Below are 20,089 nucleotides of genomic sequence, written 5' to 3'. Positions count from 1 at the left end.
ATGCCACCCCCCCCCCCCCCCCATGGCTGCTTCTTACCTCTCCTGTGCAAGGCTGGGAGTTCTACTTTGGGACTGTGATTCCACGGTTCTTCCAGTTCTGGCTGTGAGTTCTTCACCACTGCCTGTAACAGACACACGGATCCTGTCTCCTTGCTTGGGATGGGTGTTTTGGGAACCCAATACTAGTCCTAAGTGTTCCTTCTCCTCTGAGCGTACCTCCTGTCCCTGTCCAAGGACCAGAGGGGTCTGTAGGCACTAAAACTTAACTATCCCAAAATGCAAAGAAGCAAAGGAGGAAATCAGTGGCCTGCATATCACTGCGGGCCAGTAAGGAGTGTGGATGTGCGGAAGACTAACAGATAAGGTCCAGGACCCAGGCTCACTGCGATCTGCCCACCAGCTTTCCTGAGGCAAGACTCAGCCCCCTCGGCAAGACTCAGCCAGCCAAAAATATAGCTATTTCTCAATAGGACCCAAAGGTTCCATGTTGTCAATAAAGACCAGTGCAGCCACTTGCATCAGGCTGGGTGCTGGCGAATGAGAGCTGTTCTCCAAAAAGAAACCAAAAACCAACCAACCCACAAAACCTAGCTTTTATGTTCTTCTGTGTGCTTCTCCTCACCCAGAGTGGTGTTCAAGCCATCTTAAGCCATTCTCTTACTTAGCGGCAGGGCCCCACACTCAGAGCACGACTGTCATGCGTTCTCTGAAGAGTCAGTCTGACCACAGAAGGAGAGCTGCAGCCACCGGGCCCAGGGAATGAGGAAAGGCCACTTGGCCACACCCAGCAAAGTACTACACATCACCCACGCTGCTGGCAAACCAGGGGGGCTCTGTCTCTCACTTCCCCCCACCACCACTTTAACTACTCAGAACAAGGCTCTCACTTCTCACCTGGAGCCCCCATCTCCCAGGCTCTCTGCAAGTCTTCCACCAGGGCCACGGCCTCCTCCCCACTCTCTGGATGCTTCTGTCTAACCCAGATCTGGATCTCTTGAGGAAGGACAGTCAGGAACTGCTCCAGCACTAGCAGCTCCAGGATCTGCTCTTTGGTACATCTCTCTGGTCTCAGCCACTGATGACAGAGCTTCCGGAGTTGGATAAGGGCCTCCCGGGGTCCTGACGCTTCTTGATAGCAGAAATGCCAAAAACGCTGGCAGGAGGTCTCTGGTCCAGGGTCACTCCTTTGGGACATTTCCTGCTCCCAGTGGGAATCCTCTTCCAGCTTCACTATTCGAAGCTCTCCTTGCACTTGAGGAATCTGGATTTGTTGGTCCACAGCTACAGCCATCGTTCAGCTCAGGAAAGAACCTTGCAACTGGGCTCTGAAGTTCAAACCTCTTCCTTTACCTCTTTGGGGAGCTGCCGTCAGATAGGTGTCACTAAGTAGAACCTGACATTCTAGAGCCACAGATAATACATTACAGAGTGAATGCTAGTGACCATCACTCACAAGTGTCAGCCCAGCAGGGCTGAGGTGAAGAAAAGAGCCTTCCTGTTCTCCCCTTCCCATGTCCTGGTGCCCGTGGAGTCTGGCCCTCTGTCACTGGGGAAGCAGCTCCAGAAGTTTAAGAGGAGGGTCAAGAGCTGGTGACCTGGCTGGAAAGAAGTGGGGCTTGAAGCTGTGTTTGCACAGCAATTTACTCGAGGCCGAGAAAATGTCAGTCATCCATACTGACGAATGAGGATGGACTGGAGAAGACAATGGGGACAATAAGCCGCCCACCCTTCCAAGCCACTGGTCTTCAGAACTAGAGTGTTCCAGCGTCAGTGTGGCAGAAGAGAAGGAGAGAGCGCACAAGGTAGCAGCACCTTGGAGAGCAGCACCCGGGTGCAGCTGGCTCTAAGCTTTCACGGCTTCAAAAGGTCCAACCTCTAAACTGCCCTCACCTCTGGCCGGGTTCTCGGCTTTGGGCACCCCACTCGGATTCCTAAGCCCTGGAATGACTCTCTCCCAAACAGGGAGATTCACCCTGGTTAAGGTTACAAGCTCTAAGAGCAGGGATACTAAAAACAGACCCATACGGGATGTCAGAGCAGGCAGGAAAGTTAAGAAATACTGGGACTTCAACTCCCTCAAAGCTGGGCAGTCGTGGCTCAGAGACCCCCCAGGGACTTGCCCAAGGTCACGTGGCTGGTGTGTGGGGCTCAGCCCCTTGACCGTGGTCTAGGGGACTGGCCCGCAGAGTGGGACTTACACTGGAAGGCTACTCTGCTCCGCGGGAGACCTTCTCTGGAAGCCTTATGGGATAAACGCGGGCCTTGAGGGCGGGGTCGCCTCGGCGGTTACAAGGCCAAGGTCGTCCCCGCCGAGTCCGGTGGGCAGCGGGAGGGAGGGCGCCGCCAGCACGAGGGCCGCATCTCGCCCGGGACCCTGGGTGTAAGTCCGGCCACGCCCACCCGGCGAGGGCGGCCAGGGCCCTAGGCGACAGCGGCGCGCGCCCGCTGAGGCCCTGCGACTCCGGGAGGTCGGGGCCCGCGGCCCCTTCTCAGCAGCCGCGCAACGTCCCCTAACGACCCTCGAACCCCCAGCCCGAACCCGGAGTCCGGGGATCCGTACGTCCGCTAAGCACCGGAAGCGGAAACGCGATCCCCAGAAGGACTCCGTTTTGCCAGACTCCATTTCCCATAGGCCTCCGGCCTTGCCCGCAGATTGACAGCAGCAGTAGCCAATAAAGTGTGGGGGTGGTCTAGGCGTCTCTGCGTGTCAGACGAATCATTGATGAGGGGTGGGACTTGCACGTTGTCGCTGGGAGTTGAGCCCCAACTAAAACACAGCCAGCGGAGGATATGTGGCTCTACCCTCGCCCCCACTGCCTGGGGCCCTGAGAGAGGGAGAGCCTTTGGGGACAGTCTGCGAGTGCGCACCCGAGACTCCAATTCGGATTTTTCGCCACTTAAGAAAGTACTTTCCCCGCATGGTTGTCCACTATGGTAATGCTTTGCCACCACCACCACCACACCTCTCTCTCTCTCTCTCTCACACACACACACACACACGACCACCACCACCACACACCCACCACACATCCACCACATACCCTCATTTCCCGCGTGCACAGTCCTAGGAGACTTAATAAGGTGAATACTTTCGACAAGATGAATACTATTGACGCTTGTTCATTCAACAGTCAGTCGCGGAACATCAACTTTGGCCCAAGCCAAACACTCCCTCCTCCTAAGGAATGCAGGCCAGCCGAGGATGAATTTTTATTTTTATTTATTTTTGTTTGTTTGTTTATTTTTAGTACCTCTAGGCCCCAGGCGGGGCTCTAATTCATGACTGGAGATCAAGAGTGGCGTGCTCCAACGATGAGCCAGCCGGGCGTCTCTGTGGGACGCATTTTTAAAATGCTGCCCTGAACAACCCACACAGTGTGGTAAGTGCTAAAAGGTGCCTTCGAAGTAGTGCCTGGAAAGAATTACTGGAGAGCAACTGGGAGAGCCCAAGAGGGAAGAAGGGCGGCCTCAGGGGAAGGGGGCAGGAAATGCATTTTATTGAGCACCTACATTGCGTATTTTCTCTGGTTGGGATCTGACAACGAATCCTGCAGAGCAGGCCTCACTCTCTGTTTAACAGATGAAAGGTCCAAAATTCAACTGAAGGTGGGTGACGCTGTGAATCTTCCCACAGAAGAGGCAGCCTTGGGGCCCGGGGCAGGGGGGAGGCAAGGGAAGGACAGGGTGACAAGAGGGACTTTCCAGAAAGCCGTGAGTCCCGCTGTGAGTCTGGGCCAGGAGGAGGCTTTGGGTTCCTACCATCAAGTCACAGAGAAGCTTTGCTTTTACACATTTTCTTTAGTCAGTTGAGCGGTTCGGCTCAGGTCATGATCTCACGGTTTGTGGGTTCGAGCCCCGCGTCGGACTCTGTGCAGACAGCTAGCTCAGAGCTTGGAGCCAGTTTCAGATTCTATATCTCCCACTCTCTCTGACCCTCCCCTGTTCACCCTGTCTCTCTCTCTGTCCCAGAAATAAAAATATTTAAAAATTTAAAAAAAAAAAGATCTCCCTTGAAAAGAGGTTCTGCTGTTAAAAAAAAGAGAGAGAGAGAGAAAGAAGGAAGGAAGGAAGGAAAGAAGGAAGGAAGGAAGGAAAGAAAGAAAAAGAAAGAAAGAAAGAAAGAAAGAAAGAAAGAAAGAAAAGAGGAAAGAAAATTGAAAATTACTAATCCACGTCCCAGAAAGAAAGAAAGAAAGAAAGAAAGAAAGGAAAGAAAGAAGGAAAGAGGAAAGAAAATTGAAAATTACTAATCCATGTCCCTGCCCTATTACCTTAATTCAGGGAGCTTCTGATCAAGTGGAACTTTCACTGGAAGCAAAATCAAGCAGGGAGAGGGTAGCCCCAAACACAAGTTATATCCACCATCAACACCACATCCAGTACTTGTAGGGAGAAGACATGCATACATGTCCTCAAGCTGTGGGCCACACCCCTCAGAAAATGGGACTAAAGGACCCCGAAAAGTCTACACACATGAGATACTTTCCCACTTGTGGCCTCCTGGTCCCTCAGAGGACAGGTGTCCTCAGAAACATAGACAGGCCCATTTTTTGGTGAAAGCAGGCCGCATCTAGGTCAGAGTTATCAATATTTCCACGGAGAATAGGATTTCAGTGTTTTCTGCCATACAGAGTGACTGCCCTCCTCCCAGCAGGCTTCTGGAGTGGGGACAGCCAGCTCTGCCATCAGTTTTGCAGATGTGGAAAATGAGGCCTCTGGAGGTGATTTGCCCACATCGCACTGCTATTTAGTGGCACCGGTGTGTCTAGAACCAGGTCGGACAGATCTCTGTTTTTTTGAGTTTATTTATTTTGAGAGAGAGAGCATGCTTTGGGGGGAAGGTCAGAGAGAGGGGGAGAGAGCGAGAACCCCAAGCAGGCTCCACACTGTCAGCGCAGAACCAGAAGCAGGGCCTGATCTGAAAAACCAAGAGATCATGACCTGAGCCGAAATCAAGAGTCTGTCGTTCAACCGACTGAGCCACCCAAATGCCTGACAGGTCTCTTTGGCTCACAACCCGCCGTCCAGTACATCACAGATGTCGGGACAGGAGTGGGAAGGCGACACACAGGAGCCACTGAAGGGCGGCGCCGTTTGGGACAGCTGGGAGAGGCAAATGTCTGGACGTCACTTTCAGCAAGAGTCTGGTTTCTAGATCGTTGACATATGTAGAAAAACATTGCCCAGAGGTGTGTATAAGCAGTGCGTGAGGAGACAAGGATTTCCAGATGGAGATAAAAGCTTATCCTCCAGGAATTCCACGGATGACAGCCACATGTGATGCGTGGAGACTAGTGTTCTCTGGGCCCCTGGATCATCCGTTTGACTCCAGTTTAACCAGTGATGCTAACTTATCTGCATTACTGGACAGGGGGAGCCTGTCCCACAGGGAAACCAGGAAGACTTAATAAGGCCATCTTGGGCACTGAGCCGACAGCACGGGGAGACACGGAAAACAAGTGGCATTTGAAGCACAGCATCTGTCCCCGGAGGGGGTTCATGGCTGGTATCTGTCTGTCCCTCACATGACTGCTTCCTTTCATTCCCTTCTGCTCAAGCACTCTCTGACCACAAAGCCACCATTTCCATCACTCAAGACTGGGGACAAAGGATGCTCTGAAGGTGGCTTGTGATAGGAGATGCCCCGCTATAAATGAATAATTGGAGTTCCAGATTCTATTGGTCTCTTGGAAACCGAATTAGCAGGAGCCTGCCACCCAGGGTCCGGTCATCTCTGGGTATACCGGGGAAGTCCAGTCCCGGGGTATGTGCCCCCGCTAAGGCCTCCTGGCAGGCCTGCCTGCCCTCAAATGCCAACAGTGTACAGAGGCAGCGGAGAGGCTGTGCCTGCCGGCGCCTGGGAGCTCGAGGGGCCTGGTGATGTTTCCTTGGAGCCAGACTCCCCGCCCCACAGCGGTTTCACAGCTGGCTTGGGCCTGCGAAGGGATGGAAAGTTCTCTGAGTTGGGACACTGGGAAGAGTCAGCAGGAGGGGTAACCAGGACCAAGAAGGCCCTAGAGCCACAGCCCCTGCTGACACCAGAGGTGTGAGCTCAGTTGCACCGATAACTGGGTGGGAAGCCAAAGGCAGTTCGCCACCAGCCCTTACTCCCCACCAGGCTAGGAAGTCCTCTGTCTCGAAATCTGACCGTTGTCCATGCAATTCTACTTCCACTTCCTCTGCGACCTGAAACTATTTTATCAAATCAAGCAGGTAGAAAAAGGAAGGATCCTAATAATCTGTCCAGAAATTTGAAATAACTTAACAGAGCCAGGCAACAGAGAAGGTTAAAATAGTTGTGCATTTGAAAAAACTCCAGGGCTGTCTGGGAGGGAATGTGAGTGCAAGCCCAGCACACCGGGTCCCTGCTGAGCTCCCTGTGAGGAGCCAGGACTCCAAAGTCAGGGATAAAGGGCTGGGAAGAGCCACCGCCAGTCACAGGGTGCCGTGCAAGGCAAGGGAAGTGGGTCTTCTTGACACCAGCTATGGGGAAGCTAGTGGCCAGTGTGGTTTGTATTTCAGTGTTTGGTTCTTTTCTCCATCTTGTTCCATAGGTACTTCTCGGGGCTTTAACAACACAGTGAACTAAAGCAGCAGGTGCTGGGCAGGTTACGCACCAAAGCTCCCCTCTGAGCCTCCACTTCCCCAGCCCTGATGAGGGGATACGGACCTGCCTCACAGGGTTGTCCAGATGAAGTGAGGCGTACGTGTAGGGCTTAACACAGAGCCGTGCACGGTAGCTGCTGCGTGAGCTGTTACCGTAGGCCATTGTGGCTTATCATGAACTATAAAAATGCAACCCAAAGGGAAGAGAAAAATCCATGAAAAAAATAAGTCTCATTATGACTTGCCTCTTATTGTAAAATCTCTGATAAGAGCGGGGGAGTGTGGTTAGTGGCCCAAGTGTCTAGAGCCAGGCCTATCCAGCCCCCAGCACTCCCTCTACTACGCCAAGCTTGAGAACAGGGACAGGGTGACAGAGTACTGCCTGGGTGCGGACCTGAGAGGGCTTCTGGGATGTGGCCGAGCTGTTTCTTGATATCAAGCGATTTCTTGATTCATGGGTGTGTTGAGTTTGTAAAGGTTCCTTGAGCCTATGCTTCTGTGCACTTATCTGTGTGTTGTATTTTAAAGTATTTCTATTAAAACAAGGGGAGGGGGGAGGCCTCAGGATATAGTCATGTGAATGCACAAGGATCAAAAGGTAAGAGTAAGATAAGATACAGTCTTCACATCCCATTGCTTGTCCAGACAGAAGAGAAACAGACTGTGTACGAGACTTGGCTACTGGGAAGAACATGCCTGGTTTTCCATTGGCTTCTGACATCTGTGACATTTCAAAAATATGAGTTGTTTCATTAGGATACTGGTTAGTTTTTTTGTTTTTTATTTTTAGCGTATTTATTTTTATTTTAAAATTTTTAAATTTTAAATAGTTTATTGTCAAGTTGGTTTCCATATAACACCCAGTGCTCATCCCAAGTGCCCTCCTCCATACCCATCACCTCCCTCCCCCTCCCCCCACCTCATCTGCCTTCAGTTTGTTCTTGGCATTCAAGAGTCTCTCATGGTTTGCCTCCCTCCCTCTTCTCCACTATTTTTCCCCTTCTTCTCCCCCATGGTGCTCCGTTAAGTCCCTCCTAATCCTCCTATACGTGCAAACATATGGTATTTGTCCTTCTCTGCCTGACTTATTTCGCTCAGCATAACACCCTCAAGGTCCATCCATGCTGTTACACATGGCCAGATTTCATTCTTTCTCATTGCCATGTAGTATTCCATCGTATAGATAAACCACATCTTCTTGATCCATTCATCTGTTGATGGACACTTAGGCTCTTTCCATGTTTCGACTGTTGTTGAGAGTGTTGCAGTGAACATTGGGGTACATGTGCCCCTATGCATCAGCACTCTTTATTTTAATTTTTTAAATATTTACTTGTTGGTTTATTTTTAGAGAGCATGTGCTCATGAGTACAAGTAGGGGAGGAACAGAGAGAGGGGGAGAGAGAGTCTTAAGCGGACTCCACAGTTCGTGTAGAGCCTGATGGAGGGCTTGATCTCATGACCATGAAATCATGATCTGAGCTGAAGTCAAGAGTTGGACACTCAACCAACGGAGCCACCCAGGCACCCCAAGATTTTACTTTAAAAAAAATTTTTAATGTTTATTTTTGAGAGAGAGAGAGAGAGAGAGAGCAAGCAGAGAATGAGCAGAGAGAGAGGGAGACACAATCTGAAGCAGGCTCCAGGCTCTGAGCTGTCAGCACAGAGCCTAACTTGGGACTTGAACCCACGAAACACGAGATCATGACCTGAGCCCAAGTCGGACAGTTAACTGACTGAGCTACCCAGGTGCCCCAAGGTTTTTTCTTTTTTTTTTTAAGTAATCTCTACACCCAGTGTGGGGCTCAAACTTAACAACTCTGAGATCAAGGGTGGCACACTCCACTGACTGAGGCAGCCAAGCGACCTGGTTAGTTGGTTTTTATAAATGTCTTCGGCTGTGACTTCATTCACCACTACCAGCCACTCATAGCTTAGGCGAGAGGCACTGAGGTTAAAAGCTCACTCATCATCTTTCCAGAGGGCGGGGTGGGGGCCTGAATCCGTGGTTCAGGTCAGAGTTGTGGACCCGCCTGCCTCTTGCATTTCTGTGTATCTCCGTGAAGGGAACTCAGTCAGCAAAAATTAACTGGATTCCTACCACACACCGCATCCTGAGCTGAGTGCCAGCGATCAGTACGGGTGTGGTCATAACAGAGAAGGCGGAGAGGCAGAATCCTGCCTTAGCCTCTGAGGTTGGACAGTGCTCGGGTGGCAGGATGCAGGGAGACCTCGTGAAGGAGACGGTGCCGGGGCTGAGTTTTCAGAGATGTGCGGGTGAGCCCTCGGGAGGCCACGCGTTCCAGGACAGGGGCCAGCGTGAGGACAAGGCAGGCCCTGGGGAGCACATTCAGGGGGAGCGGCCAGGGGGCAGGGATGGCCATGGTATAGAGGTCCCACAGAGGCCCCATCGGGCTTCATCTGTGCTCAGGGAACACGGCCTTTCTGCAGGATGGGGAGGGTAGGAACTGGGTAGTGCAGGGCTCACACTCATGCTGGCTGCAGTCTGGAGGCTGGAGGAGGCAGGGGGGGAGTGTGAGAGCTGCTGCAGGTGTAAGGGTGTGGCCTATGCCCTGGGGGTGGCGTGAGGTGGGCGCTGGCAGATGTTAAGTAGGGGGGCCAGAGCTTGCAGGTCCTGAATGGCTCTGGGGGAGGCAAGGGAGGGAGTCTCGGATGACTCCTGGGCTTGGGGTTGAGTGAGGCCGGGCGAAGGCAGTGCTACCCACAGAGCAAACCAAGGGAGGCCGGCAGGGAGGGGATTCCCGGACACGCTGAGTCTGAGGCCCTAGGAGAGTGGAAAGCAGGGGGGAAGTGGCCGAGGGGGCGAGGCCCCGACCCTGGAGGGAAGCGGCCGCTAGTGTAGGAGGAGATGGGTTACTACTACCCTGAAAGTAGGTCTCTCGGCTGAGCCTGGAGGAAGTGAGGGGCGCCGTGCAGAAGTTCACTGCTCCGGGGCTGGGACGCTGAGGGAGGCCAGACAGGTTCGGGGTTCTCAGGGGAGGTGAGCCAAGCCTGGCAGTTGGCCGGGTCTGAGAACCGCCCAAGGGTGCAAGGCGGCCACTGTGGGCCCAGGAGAGGAAAGTGAGCAAGTCACGGAGGAGACCTGCTGAGACACGGGGGCCTCGCCAAGGGTGAAGCAGTTGCTTTTTTTCTTTCTTTTCACCGTTTATTATAAACATATGAATTGTCCCAAGGCTGTACCCATGAACTTAGAAACAAACCGATGATGAAACCTCAGTCCCCAAATGCATGTACATTTAGGGTAAATGGCCTTGGTTATAGACATGCAGGTGTAACTGAATCACAAGCAAAGATGTGGCCCAAGTAGATCTGCCCAAGGGGACTGGGGCTTCCTGAGCTCTTCTCAGGGAGAGGACCTGCCGTGCCTCCCACGGAGCCGCACGGAGGTCAGTGCGCGCTGAGCCCTCGCTGCCTCCACAGACGCCCTCCAGGGGCAGGAAGGGCAGGAAGCGCCGGCCTCAACCTTTCTAGGACCACGGTCTGTCATTTCCCAGCCTGATCTTCTGTCCCTTTTTTCTAAGGTATTTTGTGTCCCTGCCAGGTAGAGAGGAGTAAAGAAAAGAAAGTTTTGCAAACCTTAATATCACCTCTTTTCTTCAGCTGAGACTTAGAGGAAGAGAGAGCTAGTATCTTCTCCAGCCCAAATCCCAGAACTTAGTATCAGCTGGGAAAGCACCCTATCCATCCAGACAGCTGGGATTATTCCTCCTACAAAACTTCATGGAGTTTTCCTAGTACCTAGTACCAAGTACCCAGCACCGTGATGGTACCGAAGTCCTTAATGTTTGCCAAATAAGTGAATGATGAGGATTTCACAGCCTACGTGTCTTGGTTGAACTATCATCACTGCCTGGCTGCGAAACGTCCTCCTTGTGTCTAATCTAGTTGATTCTGGATAGAGATGATTCCCAACGGCCTCCTTAGAAGGCCACTGGCTCCTTAGCCAAAGCTGCCACTCCAAATCTTGGTTGACAGACTGGACGCAGAGTTGGCAAAGGGCAGCGGGCAGGTGTGTGCGCTGGTCAAGCACACAGATCTCAGTTCACCCAAAGGTGTGTTCTTTGAGGCCACTGACTTTACTTCCTGAAGGTCTTGGGCCACTTTTGGCCTAGGGCAGGAGGTGAGTTGGGGGGAAGTGAGGTGTGTGGGTTTGCTAATAGTCAAGTCCACATTAGAAGGCAGACACAGGAAAAGAATAACACTCTATTTTATTCGGCATATCGAGCATCCATTCTCTAAGAACCAAGGCCTGTTGTGAGCCCAGGCTCCATGCGCTGGGGGAGGTGGTTTCCTATTTCCCAGAAACGCCTTATCTGCTATCCTCTTCCTTAAAGCAAACCCCTTGACCTGCTCTCATCCCCTGGTCTCTACGGCTTCAAGGCTCAAGGACCCAACCACAAAGCCCTGGTAGCATCAGCAGATCAAGGATGACACCTGTTAGGACAGCCCCTGATTCAAACCCACACCTCCCTGGGGGACAGACAGTGTGTCCTCAAAATCAACGCTTCCTTAAAAATATGAAAGTGTACAAAAGCTACAACAGAGCTCTATCTCTGCACATGTACAACATAAAAAACAGAAGAACAGAGGAGTGGCCGGTGCAGAAAGATGATCTGTGGGGGTGAAGACACAGGCCCCCTGAAGAGGGCAGGGCTGTTCCACCCTCCAGGAGACAGAAACCACCGTCCGCCGCCGGGAGGCGGCTGGGGGACCCCGACTGCACTTCCCACTCAAAAAACAAAACAAAACCCAAAACAAAAAGAACCGCCACAAAATCCACTGCTTCCCACAGGACTGTGAGCAGAGACACAGGCAAACGTGTAGGTCTCCGTTGAGGCCCTTCCTGGCAGGCGCTGTTCAGCTCTTAACCAACGGAAAGGCTGCTGGGCCACTGGCGCCAACCCCACGGCCTCGGCCGAGGTGTTCCTGACGCTTAGAAACAGCCTTTGCCTTCATGTGGGTGGCCCGGGGCTGGACAAGCCCATCCACCCTGACCTGAAACCAAAGCCCGGGACGCATCGCCAGGCAGAGCGGGTTGGGGCGGCGCGCCCCGGCGAGGACACCCCAGCCCAGCGAGGTGGCGGGGCACCACCAGCGCCTGCGGATTGCAAGTGTCTCCGAGGACTCGGCATGGGCTGGGGGGAGGGGGGCTCGTTCCTCCGTTCCACGTGAGAGACCCCCCCCACTCTCCCCCGTTCTACCAGAGGGGAGCCCGAGGCACGGAGCGCCGGCAGACAGGAAGCCAGTCGCGCCGCGGAATGAAACCGTCCCTCCGTCCCTGTGCTCTGTGCTGGGGCTTCGGCCGCGACCACCGGGGCCGCCCCTCAGCCCAGCTTGTCCTTGACGTGAGTCCTCTGGTGGGTGATGAAGTTGGAGCTGTTGCTGAAGCCCTTGCCGCACTCGGGGCACTTGTAGGGCCTCTCGCCGGTGTGGATGCGCTGGTGGATGATGAGCACCGAGTTCCAGCTGAAGCCCTTGCCGCACTCGGGGCAGCGGTACGGCTTGTCGCCGCGGTGCGCGCGCTGGTGCATGACCAGGATGGAGCCGCGGCTGAAGCGCTTGCCGCACAGGACGCACTGGAAGGGCCGCTCGCCCGTGTGCGTCCGCCGGTGCGCCGCCAGCTGCGAGCGCTGCCCGAAGGCCTTGCCGCAGTCGCCGCAGCGGTGCGGCCTCTCGCCCGTGTGGATGCGCTGGTGCTTGACGAGGTTGGAGCTCCAGCTGAAGCTCTCGCCGCACGTCCGGCACTCGTAGGGCTTCTCGCCCGTGTGCGTGCCCTGGTGCGCGATGAGGCTGGAGCTCTGGCTGAAGCTCTTGCCGCACTCGCCGCACTTGTACGGCTTCTCCAGCAGGTGCGTGCGGCGGTGCGTGGCCAGGTTGGAGCTGCGGCTGAAGCTCTTGCCGCACTCGGCGCACTGGTACGGCTTCTCGCCCGTGTGCGTGCGCCGGTGCGTGATGAGCGCCGAGCTCTGGCTGAAGCTCTGGCCGCACTCGGCGCACTTGTAGGGCTTCTCGCCCGTGTGGATGCGCTGGTGGCGGATGAGGTTGGAGTTGTAGCTGAAGCTCTCGCCGCACTCCTTGCACGCGTACGGCTTCTCGCCCGTGTGGATGCCCTGGTGCGTGTTGAGGCTCGAGCGGTTGCCGAAGCTCTTGCCGCACTCAGGGCACGCGTACGGCTTCTCGCCCGTGTGCGTGCGCTGGTGCGCGATGAGGTTGGGGCTGCGGCTGAAGCTCTTGCCGCACTCGGCGCACTGGAAGGGCTTCTCGCCCGTGTGGATGCGCTGGTGCGTGATGAGGTTGGCGCTGCGGCTGAAGCTCTTGCCGCAGTCCCGGCATTTGTACGGCTTCTCGCCCGTGTGCGTGGTCTGGTGTCTGCTGAAGTTGGAGCCGTCGCTGAAGCTCTTCCCGCACTCGCCGCACTTGTAGTGCTTCTCGCCCGTGTGCGTGCGCTCGTGCGTGATCAGGTGGGACTTGCGGCTGAAGGTCTTGCCGCACTGCGGACACTCGTACGGCTTCTCACCCAGGTAGGTGCCCTGCAGGCCTATGAGCTGCCCCGGNCTCTCTCAAAAAAAAAAATAAACATTAAAAAAATAAACATAAGAAAATATAGTAGGCTCCATGCCCACCCTGAGATCAGGAGTCACACACTCTGACTGAGGCAGCCAGGCCCTCCTAAAGATTAAACTAATGAAAAGAAAGAGGCCAAGGAATACTCAAAACTTTTAAAACCCAGGTTGATTTATGGGGCGCCTGGGTGGCTCAATCCGTTAGGCATCTGACTTCAGCTGAGGTCATGATCTCACGGTTTGTGGGTCCCAGCCCCTCCTCGTGCTGACAGCTTGGAGCCTGGAGGCTGCTTCAGATTGTGTCTCCTTTTTCTGACCCTCCCCTTCTCGTGCACTCTCTCCCTCTGTCTCACAAATATAAATGTTTAGGGGCGCCTGGGTGGCTTAGTCGGTTAAGCGTCTGACTTTTACTTAGGTCATGATCTCGTGGTTCGTGGGTTTGAGCCCCGCGTCGGGCTCTGTGCTGACTGCCAGCTCAGAGCCTGGAGCCTGTTTCAGTCTGTGACTCCCTCTCTCTGACCCTCCCCTGCTCATGCTGTCTCTCGCTCGCTCTCTCCTAGAAATAAATTTAAAAATATATATATATAAATGTTTAAAAAAAAAAAGGAAAAGAAAAGACAAAACCAGGTTGATTTCCTTCTACGTGATACCCATGTGGTAATCATCCAGAATTTCTAAGTCTTAAAGACGTGGGTCCCATGTCTGTACCTGTTTCTCCACTGGGAAATGAAGTCCGGTGGGGATGTGAAAATCCTAAACAAGGGAAAGTAACAGAGAATGCAATGACCCCCAAAACTCACCAAAGTGATGTATGGCTAACAGGTGCTCAATTAAATTTGGTAAATGAATGAATAAGTTTTTCATTGGTACTGGAGAAACTTCTCTAAAAGTCAATCTCCTTCCAGGGGGGCCTGGGTGGCTCAGTCACTTAAGCATCAGACTCTTGGTTTTGGGTCAGGTCATGATCTCATGGTTTCTTGAGTTTGTGCCCCGAATCAGGATATTCTCTGACCCCCTCTCTCTCTCTGTCCTTCCCCTACTCATGCTGTCTCTATCTCTATCTCAAAAGTAAATTTAAAAGTTTTTAAAAAAGGAACTTACATAATAATCTCATGCATTACAGTATGTCTGGTTATAATCTTATTAGGTTATAAGTAAGACACAGACAAGAAAACAGGGCATCTGCAAAAAGGACTTCTAGGCGTCTACACTGATGACGAAACAAGTGGGCAGTTAAAAGAGCCCTAAGATTTCTCTGCACTAGAATGGACCTCCCATCGGTAATATAAAACATCTACCTTCCAGAACCTTGTCAAACTCTACTGCCCAATACCTCTCAAACATTTGAAAGAAATCATGAAGGAGGATCGCTGAAAAGACATGCGTTCCCTTCCTTAATTGAGAGGCTCTGAAGTCTATCCCAGGATCAGACCAGGGCAGCGGAGAGCCATTAGCCCGGATCTCATTGTTCTGATCTCCGCAGAACTGAACTGTGTGTTGACTTAATGGCTCTGGCCAACAGTCACGGACAGTCTGAGAAGTGTCATTAGAAATTAACGGCTGTCGGGAACATGAACACTGCCAGGAAGCTGTTGGCAACACTGTTTATACCACACAGTGTCCTCTTGATGAGTGAGAAGGAAATTTCCCTGTAACTGAAATTCCCAGAAGAACCACTCTTCTGATCAATGCATTTGTGTTTGCCTCGCACCTCTGGCTGTGGCTCCCGTCTCTGCCGTGCCTGCTTGTACAGCCTGCAACCTGTGTTCTTTCATTTCGTTGTCCCCTCGCATTATTTTCTTTTTTGCTCTCATTTCCTTGTGCCTCTTTCTTTCTTTTTCTTTCTCTCTCTCTCTCTCTCTCTCTCCTTCTCTCTCCCTTCCTTATTTTCTCTTCTCTTCTCTCTCTCTTTCTTTTCTTTCTTTCTCTTTCCTTCTTTCCCCCCTTTCTTTCTCTCTCTTTTTGGTTAATCTCCATAACGTTCCAATTTTAGTATATGTGCGACCGAAGTGAGCACCCTTGTGCTGTTTCCATTTAATTCTTTTCTGGAATTCTGTAGGGTACAGAAACAAATCAGCGATTTATAGATAAGGATGACAGCCTGATTATTCCTAACACCTAACATGAGAGCTCCAGAAAAAGCAGATCCATCCAGAGCAGGGAAGATCATTAGTCAAATAATTATCCAAAGTCCTAGTGACTGAAGCTAAGAAATTGTTTATTTAAAGGTTAGATGCTTGATTCTGCGGCTATGAGTGTCTGTAAGGTGAGGCAGATTTCCGTATGTGCACGTGCTCAACTGACACGCATCCCTCGGGGAGAACCGGGCTCCAGCTGTGCCATCGGTCAGTACTGGTTGAGATTGTATTTAAACTTACAAGTAGACATAAGGGTACATTTCATGCTCACTAACACACACTCGCCGGTACTGTGTGGACCCCAGGGGCCCAGTGCAGGCTCGAGGGCCACCATGCGTGTTCCCACGTGGCCCAGACCGGGAGCTCTGCACATCCTCGCTTCCCGCCACGGTTTCCCAAGTCTCCAGCACAGAGGCCTGCCGTCATCGCTCTTCTACGGGCAGACGCCCTGTTATACTTTCAGCAAGCCAGCTCTCCCCAAAACATGTTTTTAAAACAATTTTAGCAGCTGTTCCCTGCTGACCGGGGGCACTAGCTAATAAGGCTTCCCACTGCCTTAAGATCAGAAGGACTGGTTGGTGTGTTCTGGAATGAGCTCAGAAGCAACAGGGAAAATAAACAGAACTCAAACTCCACTTGCAGTGAGATTAGGGAGAAGACTAATTTGCAGACACCAAAATACATATAAGGGCTTCCAAAAACAGCCGAGACGGGGCAGAGGCTCATGAGGCAGGAAGTGAAGAGAATAAGCATGGAAAGCAGGGTGGGGGGTTGGGGGACGCTGAGGGCAGCTGATCTCAGTAAGCTCAGAAAATCACCTCCTCCAGGTAAGGGACTCACCCTCAAGAGCAACAGTGCGTGTGGGAACTGGGGCAGGCGGGTGGCTTCGGGAGGTCAGGCCACCGAGGACCACCCGGAGGAGCCGTGCTCGCAGGAAGTGCTCGGTTTCTGTGAACAGAGAAGGAGACAGCCTCTGACCCCCCACACATTAATCATGGGACTCTTTCCTGAGAAAGCGACCTATGTCACACGTTAAAAAACTATTAAAGCAACTGCCTGTAGGAAGGATGGCTGCGAAGTAAACAGTTGAGAAGAGACTGTGAGACGAGAGGAAGAGACGGAGCAGCGGCCGCAGGACTCGGGGAAGCACAGGGAGTCGGAGGCCCAAGGACAAAACGGGGACACGACGGGAAAGCTTGGGGAGGGGGAGGGGGACCGAAATGAGAAAAGCAGTAAGAAGAAGGGGACAGAGAGGACAAGGGGATTAAAGAGAAGGACAGAAACAGGCAAAAGGAGAATCCAAACGCACAGAACTGGCGTTGCCGTGAAAAGGGAACTAAATCAAAGGAACAGAACAAACGCTCAAAGTGTAACCGATGAAGCTCTAAGGACCCTTGAAAGGTGCTCTGTGTCAAGAAACCCAGCCCAGGATGGTGAGCGACGAGACGGTGGACAACAGGGCAAAGGGCTCCAGTCACAGGCGGGGGAGGAGAACCAGCTAGACTTCTCCATGGGCACGTTCACGTTCACTGCCCCCGACAGGCAGGGAGAGCCGCGAGGCAGAGCGGGACAGCAAAGGTGGGCCCGGGCTTTCACGTTCAACAAAACTGCCCTCCGAGTATCAGGCTTGCAGGCAAATGGCGTTGAATCCACACAAAGTCACAGACTATGATTCCTAGGAGCCCTTCTTGAAGACATTACTAGGAGGGGAGCTTCGTTCCGCCAAGAGATGAAGGGGACTCTAGAGCCAAAGGCCTGGGGATGAACGCCTGATAGAAAGTCTCAAACTACTGTGGCGATCACAACGGGAAAACAGAATGTCAAGGTTACAGAGCGATGCAGAAAGGATACGCTAGCCAAAATCGGGGCTGAGAGAAGGTAGGTGGGAGACATGTTCACTGACTGCCTTGTCTGGATACCTAGGAATTCAAAGCGTCTCACTTAAAAGTGGCAAATCACACACCTGAAGTGTGTCTGTATCAGTACAAAAATAGGGGCGCCGGGATGGCTCATCAGTAGGTTAAGCACCCGACTTGGGCTCAGGTCATGATCTTACAGTTCATGAGTCAGGCTTTGTGCTGACAGCTCAGAGACTAGAGCCTGCTTCAGATTCTGTGTCTTCCTCTCTCTCTCTGCCTCTCCCCTGCTTGCCCTCTGTCTCTCTCAAAAATAAATAAACATAAAAAAAAATTTTAAATAAATAAACGTTAAGGAGCACCTGGCTGGCTCAGTCAGTGGGGCGTGTGACTCTTGATCTCGGGGTTGTGAGTTCGACCCCCATGTTGGATATAGAGATTACTAAAAAAAAAAATAAATAAACTTGAAAAAAAACCTTAAGGTTACTGACTAATATCAGGGATGGGGAGGAGAGGGACTATCTTTGCTGGATGTTAAAACCTATTACAGAATCTCAGGAATGAAAACATAAATTGACAATAAAAGCAACAAAACAACACAGCAACTCTAGAAATAGACCCAAAAGACATGTGAATTCAGAATGTGATTCAGGTGTCACATGAAAAGACAGACGAGCGGAAGGGAAACAAGAATCCGTATAATGACTCTGGGACTTTAACGTATGATAAAGGCAGCCTCTCAGGTCCTTGGAGAAGAGACATGACATTGAGTAAATGAGGCTGGACTGACTGGTTAGGCCAAATGGAAAAATCTGAGTTGGATCCCATACTAGGAAAAATCCCAAAGAGATCAAAGATTTAAATGTAAACAAGACAAAAACAGTATCAAACAATTAGATGAAAATAGGAGAGAATTCCCTTATAATAGGAAAGCCTTTAAAGGTGATACATAATTTATGTGACTATCTTCTACCACCTCATTACACCCCTCACCCCGTCTGCAGCTTAAGTCCCACCCTCCTTTACTAGACAAAGAGGCAAGACTATGATATTCCAGGAAAGGCCACAGAGGGTTGGGAGTTCTGTAAATGCTGCTCTCTGACGGCAGAGAGGCACAGGAGCCGTTCTGAAGGAGAGAAGAGTGGCCCTTCGAGTGATCTGTCTTCACAAGGGCCTCCATGGGAAACACACCACCAAGGTGGGAAGGATGAAGGGTCCTGGCCCCTCCAAGGCGCTCCTCAAGAAAGACAGGCCCTGGTGAAATCAAGAGTACAAAGGGGTGCCTGGGTGGCTCAGTCAGTTAAGCATCCAACTCTTGATCTCAGCTCAGGTCTGGATCTCGGGGTCTTGATCTCAGTGTTGTGAGTTCAAGCCCCACATTGGGTTCCATGCTGGGCATGGAGCCTACTCTTTAAAAAAAAAAAAGGTACAAAGTAGAGTGCATTCAAGCTCAGGCAGCTCCCTCCTTTTTTACTGGAGACCAATGAAGAACACGAAGATTCAGAAACTGGCCAGGTCACGTGCGAGGAGAATGTCTTCACCAGCATGCAATGAGTGGAGCCAGGAAGAAATGGCACAGGCTGGGAACTTTCTTTCAAAAGGAACTTCAGGAGTCGACATCATATTTGCTATTTCAAGATGCCAAGAGGAGCATATTCTGTGGGTGTGATTGCACAGGGGAGGCTGGCTTCTAAGGATGTGGTAGGAAGGCCCAGATCTCCGGGAGAGAAAACTCAAGAGATGAGTCAGGTGTTAAGGAAATAAGGAAAAGACGGTCATTTTTTCTAAATATCTCTCCCTCAAAACTACTGAAGTGGCGAAGGAGTCACTGTATCTATCTGGAGGCATTGAAACGAAGGTTTTGGACTGTCCTGTGCAGTTTAAGAACTGATAAGCCTCACTACACTATTCAGATTATGCTATCTTCAGACAGTGTAAAGTATTGTGAAAGCAATAAAATAGGGTAATGTGAAAGCCAACGACCAGAGGGCCCCTCTGAGAAGCTGATATCTGGCCAAGATGGGAACATTGGTCTAACTGACTTTTTCTTTTTTAATATTTATTTATTTATTTATTTTTGAGAGAGGGGATAGAGGATCTGAAGCCGGCTCTGTGCTGAGAGCAGAGACCCCAACACAGGGCTCGAACTCACAAACCATGAGATCATAACCTGAGCCGAGTCGGATACTTAACCGACTGAGTCACCCAGGTGCTCTTCTGACTTTCTCTTAGGTAAACTCTACGGACAATGTGGGACTGGAACTCATGACCCTGAGATCAAGAGTTGCACGCTTTACCAACTCAGCCAGCCCTGTGCCCCTACTCTAACTGACTGTAACAGTTATCTGTACAATCCCGGTCCATTTGACTGATTCATATGCTTCACTGTAAGCACAATTAGCAAGCTCGTTCCTCTGGATATAGCGCTTAGTCACCCACTTACTAACAGAGCCATATTTATTTGTCTGTGACTAACTTCAGGTTTTATAAAGTATAAAATGTCAAAGTGAATCCCTGAGGGGCGCCTGGCTGGCTCAGTCAGTTAAGTGTCCGACTTCGGCTTAAGTCATGATCTCACAGTTTGCGAGTTCCAGCCCTGTGTCGGGCTCTGTGCTGACAGCTAGGAATCTGGATTCTGTGTCTCCTTCTCTCTCTCTGCCCCTCCCCAACTCGTGCATGCTTGCTCTTTCTCTCTCAAAAATAAATAAATAATAATAAAAAAAAACTTTTTAAAAAAAGCATCCCTGAGAAAGATTTCAAAGAATGTATGATTCTCTCCTTGTGCACTGCTGCTGGGAATGTAAAGTGGTGCGGACACTGTGGAAAACAGTTTGGCGGTTCCTCAAGAAATTAAGCAGAGAATCATCATATGATCTAATAATTCCACATCTGGATCTTTATCCAA

The 20,089-nt window shown here is 51.6% G+C and overlaps 3 protein-coding genes across 4 annotated transcripts in view; 1 reads left to right on the top strand and 2 right to left on the bottom strand.

The window, feature by feature from the left end:
• LOC144240092 (zinc finger and SCAN domain-containing protein 29-like) overlaps window positions 1–2,182 on the bottom strand; it is a 15,291-nt gene extending 13,109 nt beyond the window's left edge. Inside the window, 3 exon segments of the mRNA XM_077774340.1 lie at window positions 38–122; window positions 895–919; window positions 921–2,182. Of these exon segments, the coding sequence (XP_077630466.1) occupies window positions 38–122; window positions 895–919; window positions 921–1,291 (481 nt within the window). The 5' untranslated portion in view covers window positions 1,292–2,182.
• The window catches only part of WDR73 (WD repeat domain 73), a 62,863-nt gene that overhangs the window by 37,994 nt on the left and 4,780 nt on the right, over window positions 1–20,089 (top strand). The window contains exons 10-12 of one of the 2 annotated variants that reach the window (XM_077774337.1): window positions 3,249–3,380; window positions 5,000–6,044; window positions 6,555–6,840. The gene's annotated coding sequence lies outside the window, so the exon portion shown is untranslated. Of the gene's footprint in view, window positions 1–3,248; window positions 3,381–4,999; window positions 6,045–6,554; window positions 6,841–20,089 lie in introns of those variants that run through there. The other variant, XM_077774338.1, reaches the window with a different exon arrangement.
• ZSCAN2 (zinc finger and SCAN domain containing 2) lies at window positions 10,817–14,965 on the bottom strand. The gene is made up of 2 exons (XM_077774268.1): window positions 14,902–14,965; window positions 10,817–13,186 (listed from the first exon to the last, which is right to left on the bottom strand). The coding sequence occupies exons 1-2, from the start codon at window positions 14,963–14,965 to the stop codon at window positions 11,952–11,954; spliced, it is 1,299 nt and encodes a 432-aa protein (XP_077630394.1). The 3' UTR covers window positions 10,817–11,951.

The sequence above is a fragment of the Crocuta crocuta genome, unplaced genomic scaffold, assembly GCF_008692635.1.
Source record: "Crocuta crocuta isolate KB4526 unplaced genomic scaffold, BGI_CrCroc_1.0 scaffold7, whole genome shotgun sequence".
NCBI lineage: Eukaryota > Metazoa > Chordata > Mammalia > Carnivora > Hyaenidae > Crocuta > Crocuta crocuta.
The sequence above is the reverse complement of the archived record's forward strand: the minus strand, read 5'-3'. Positions and strand labels throughout refer to the sequence as shown.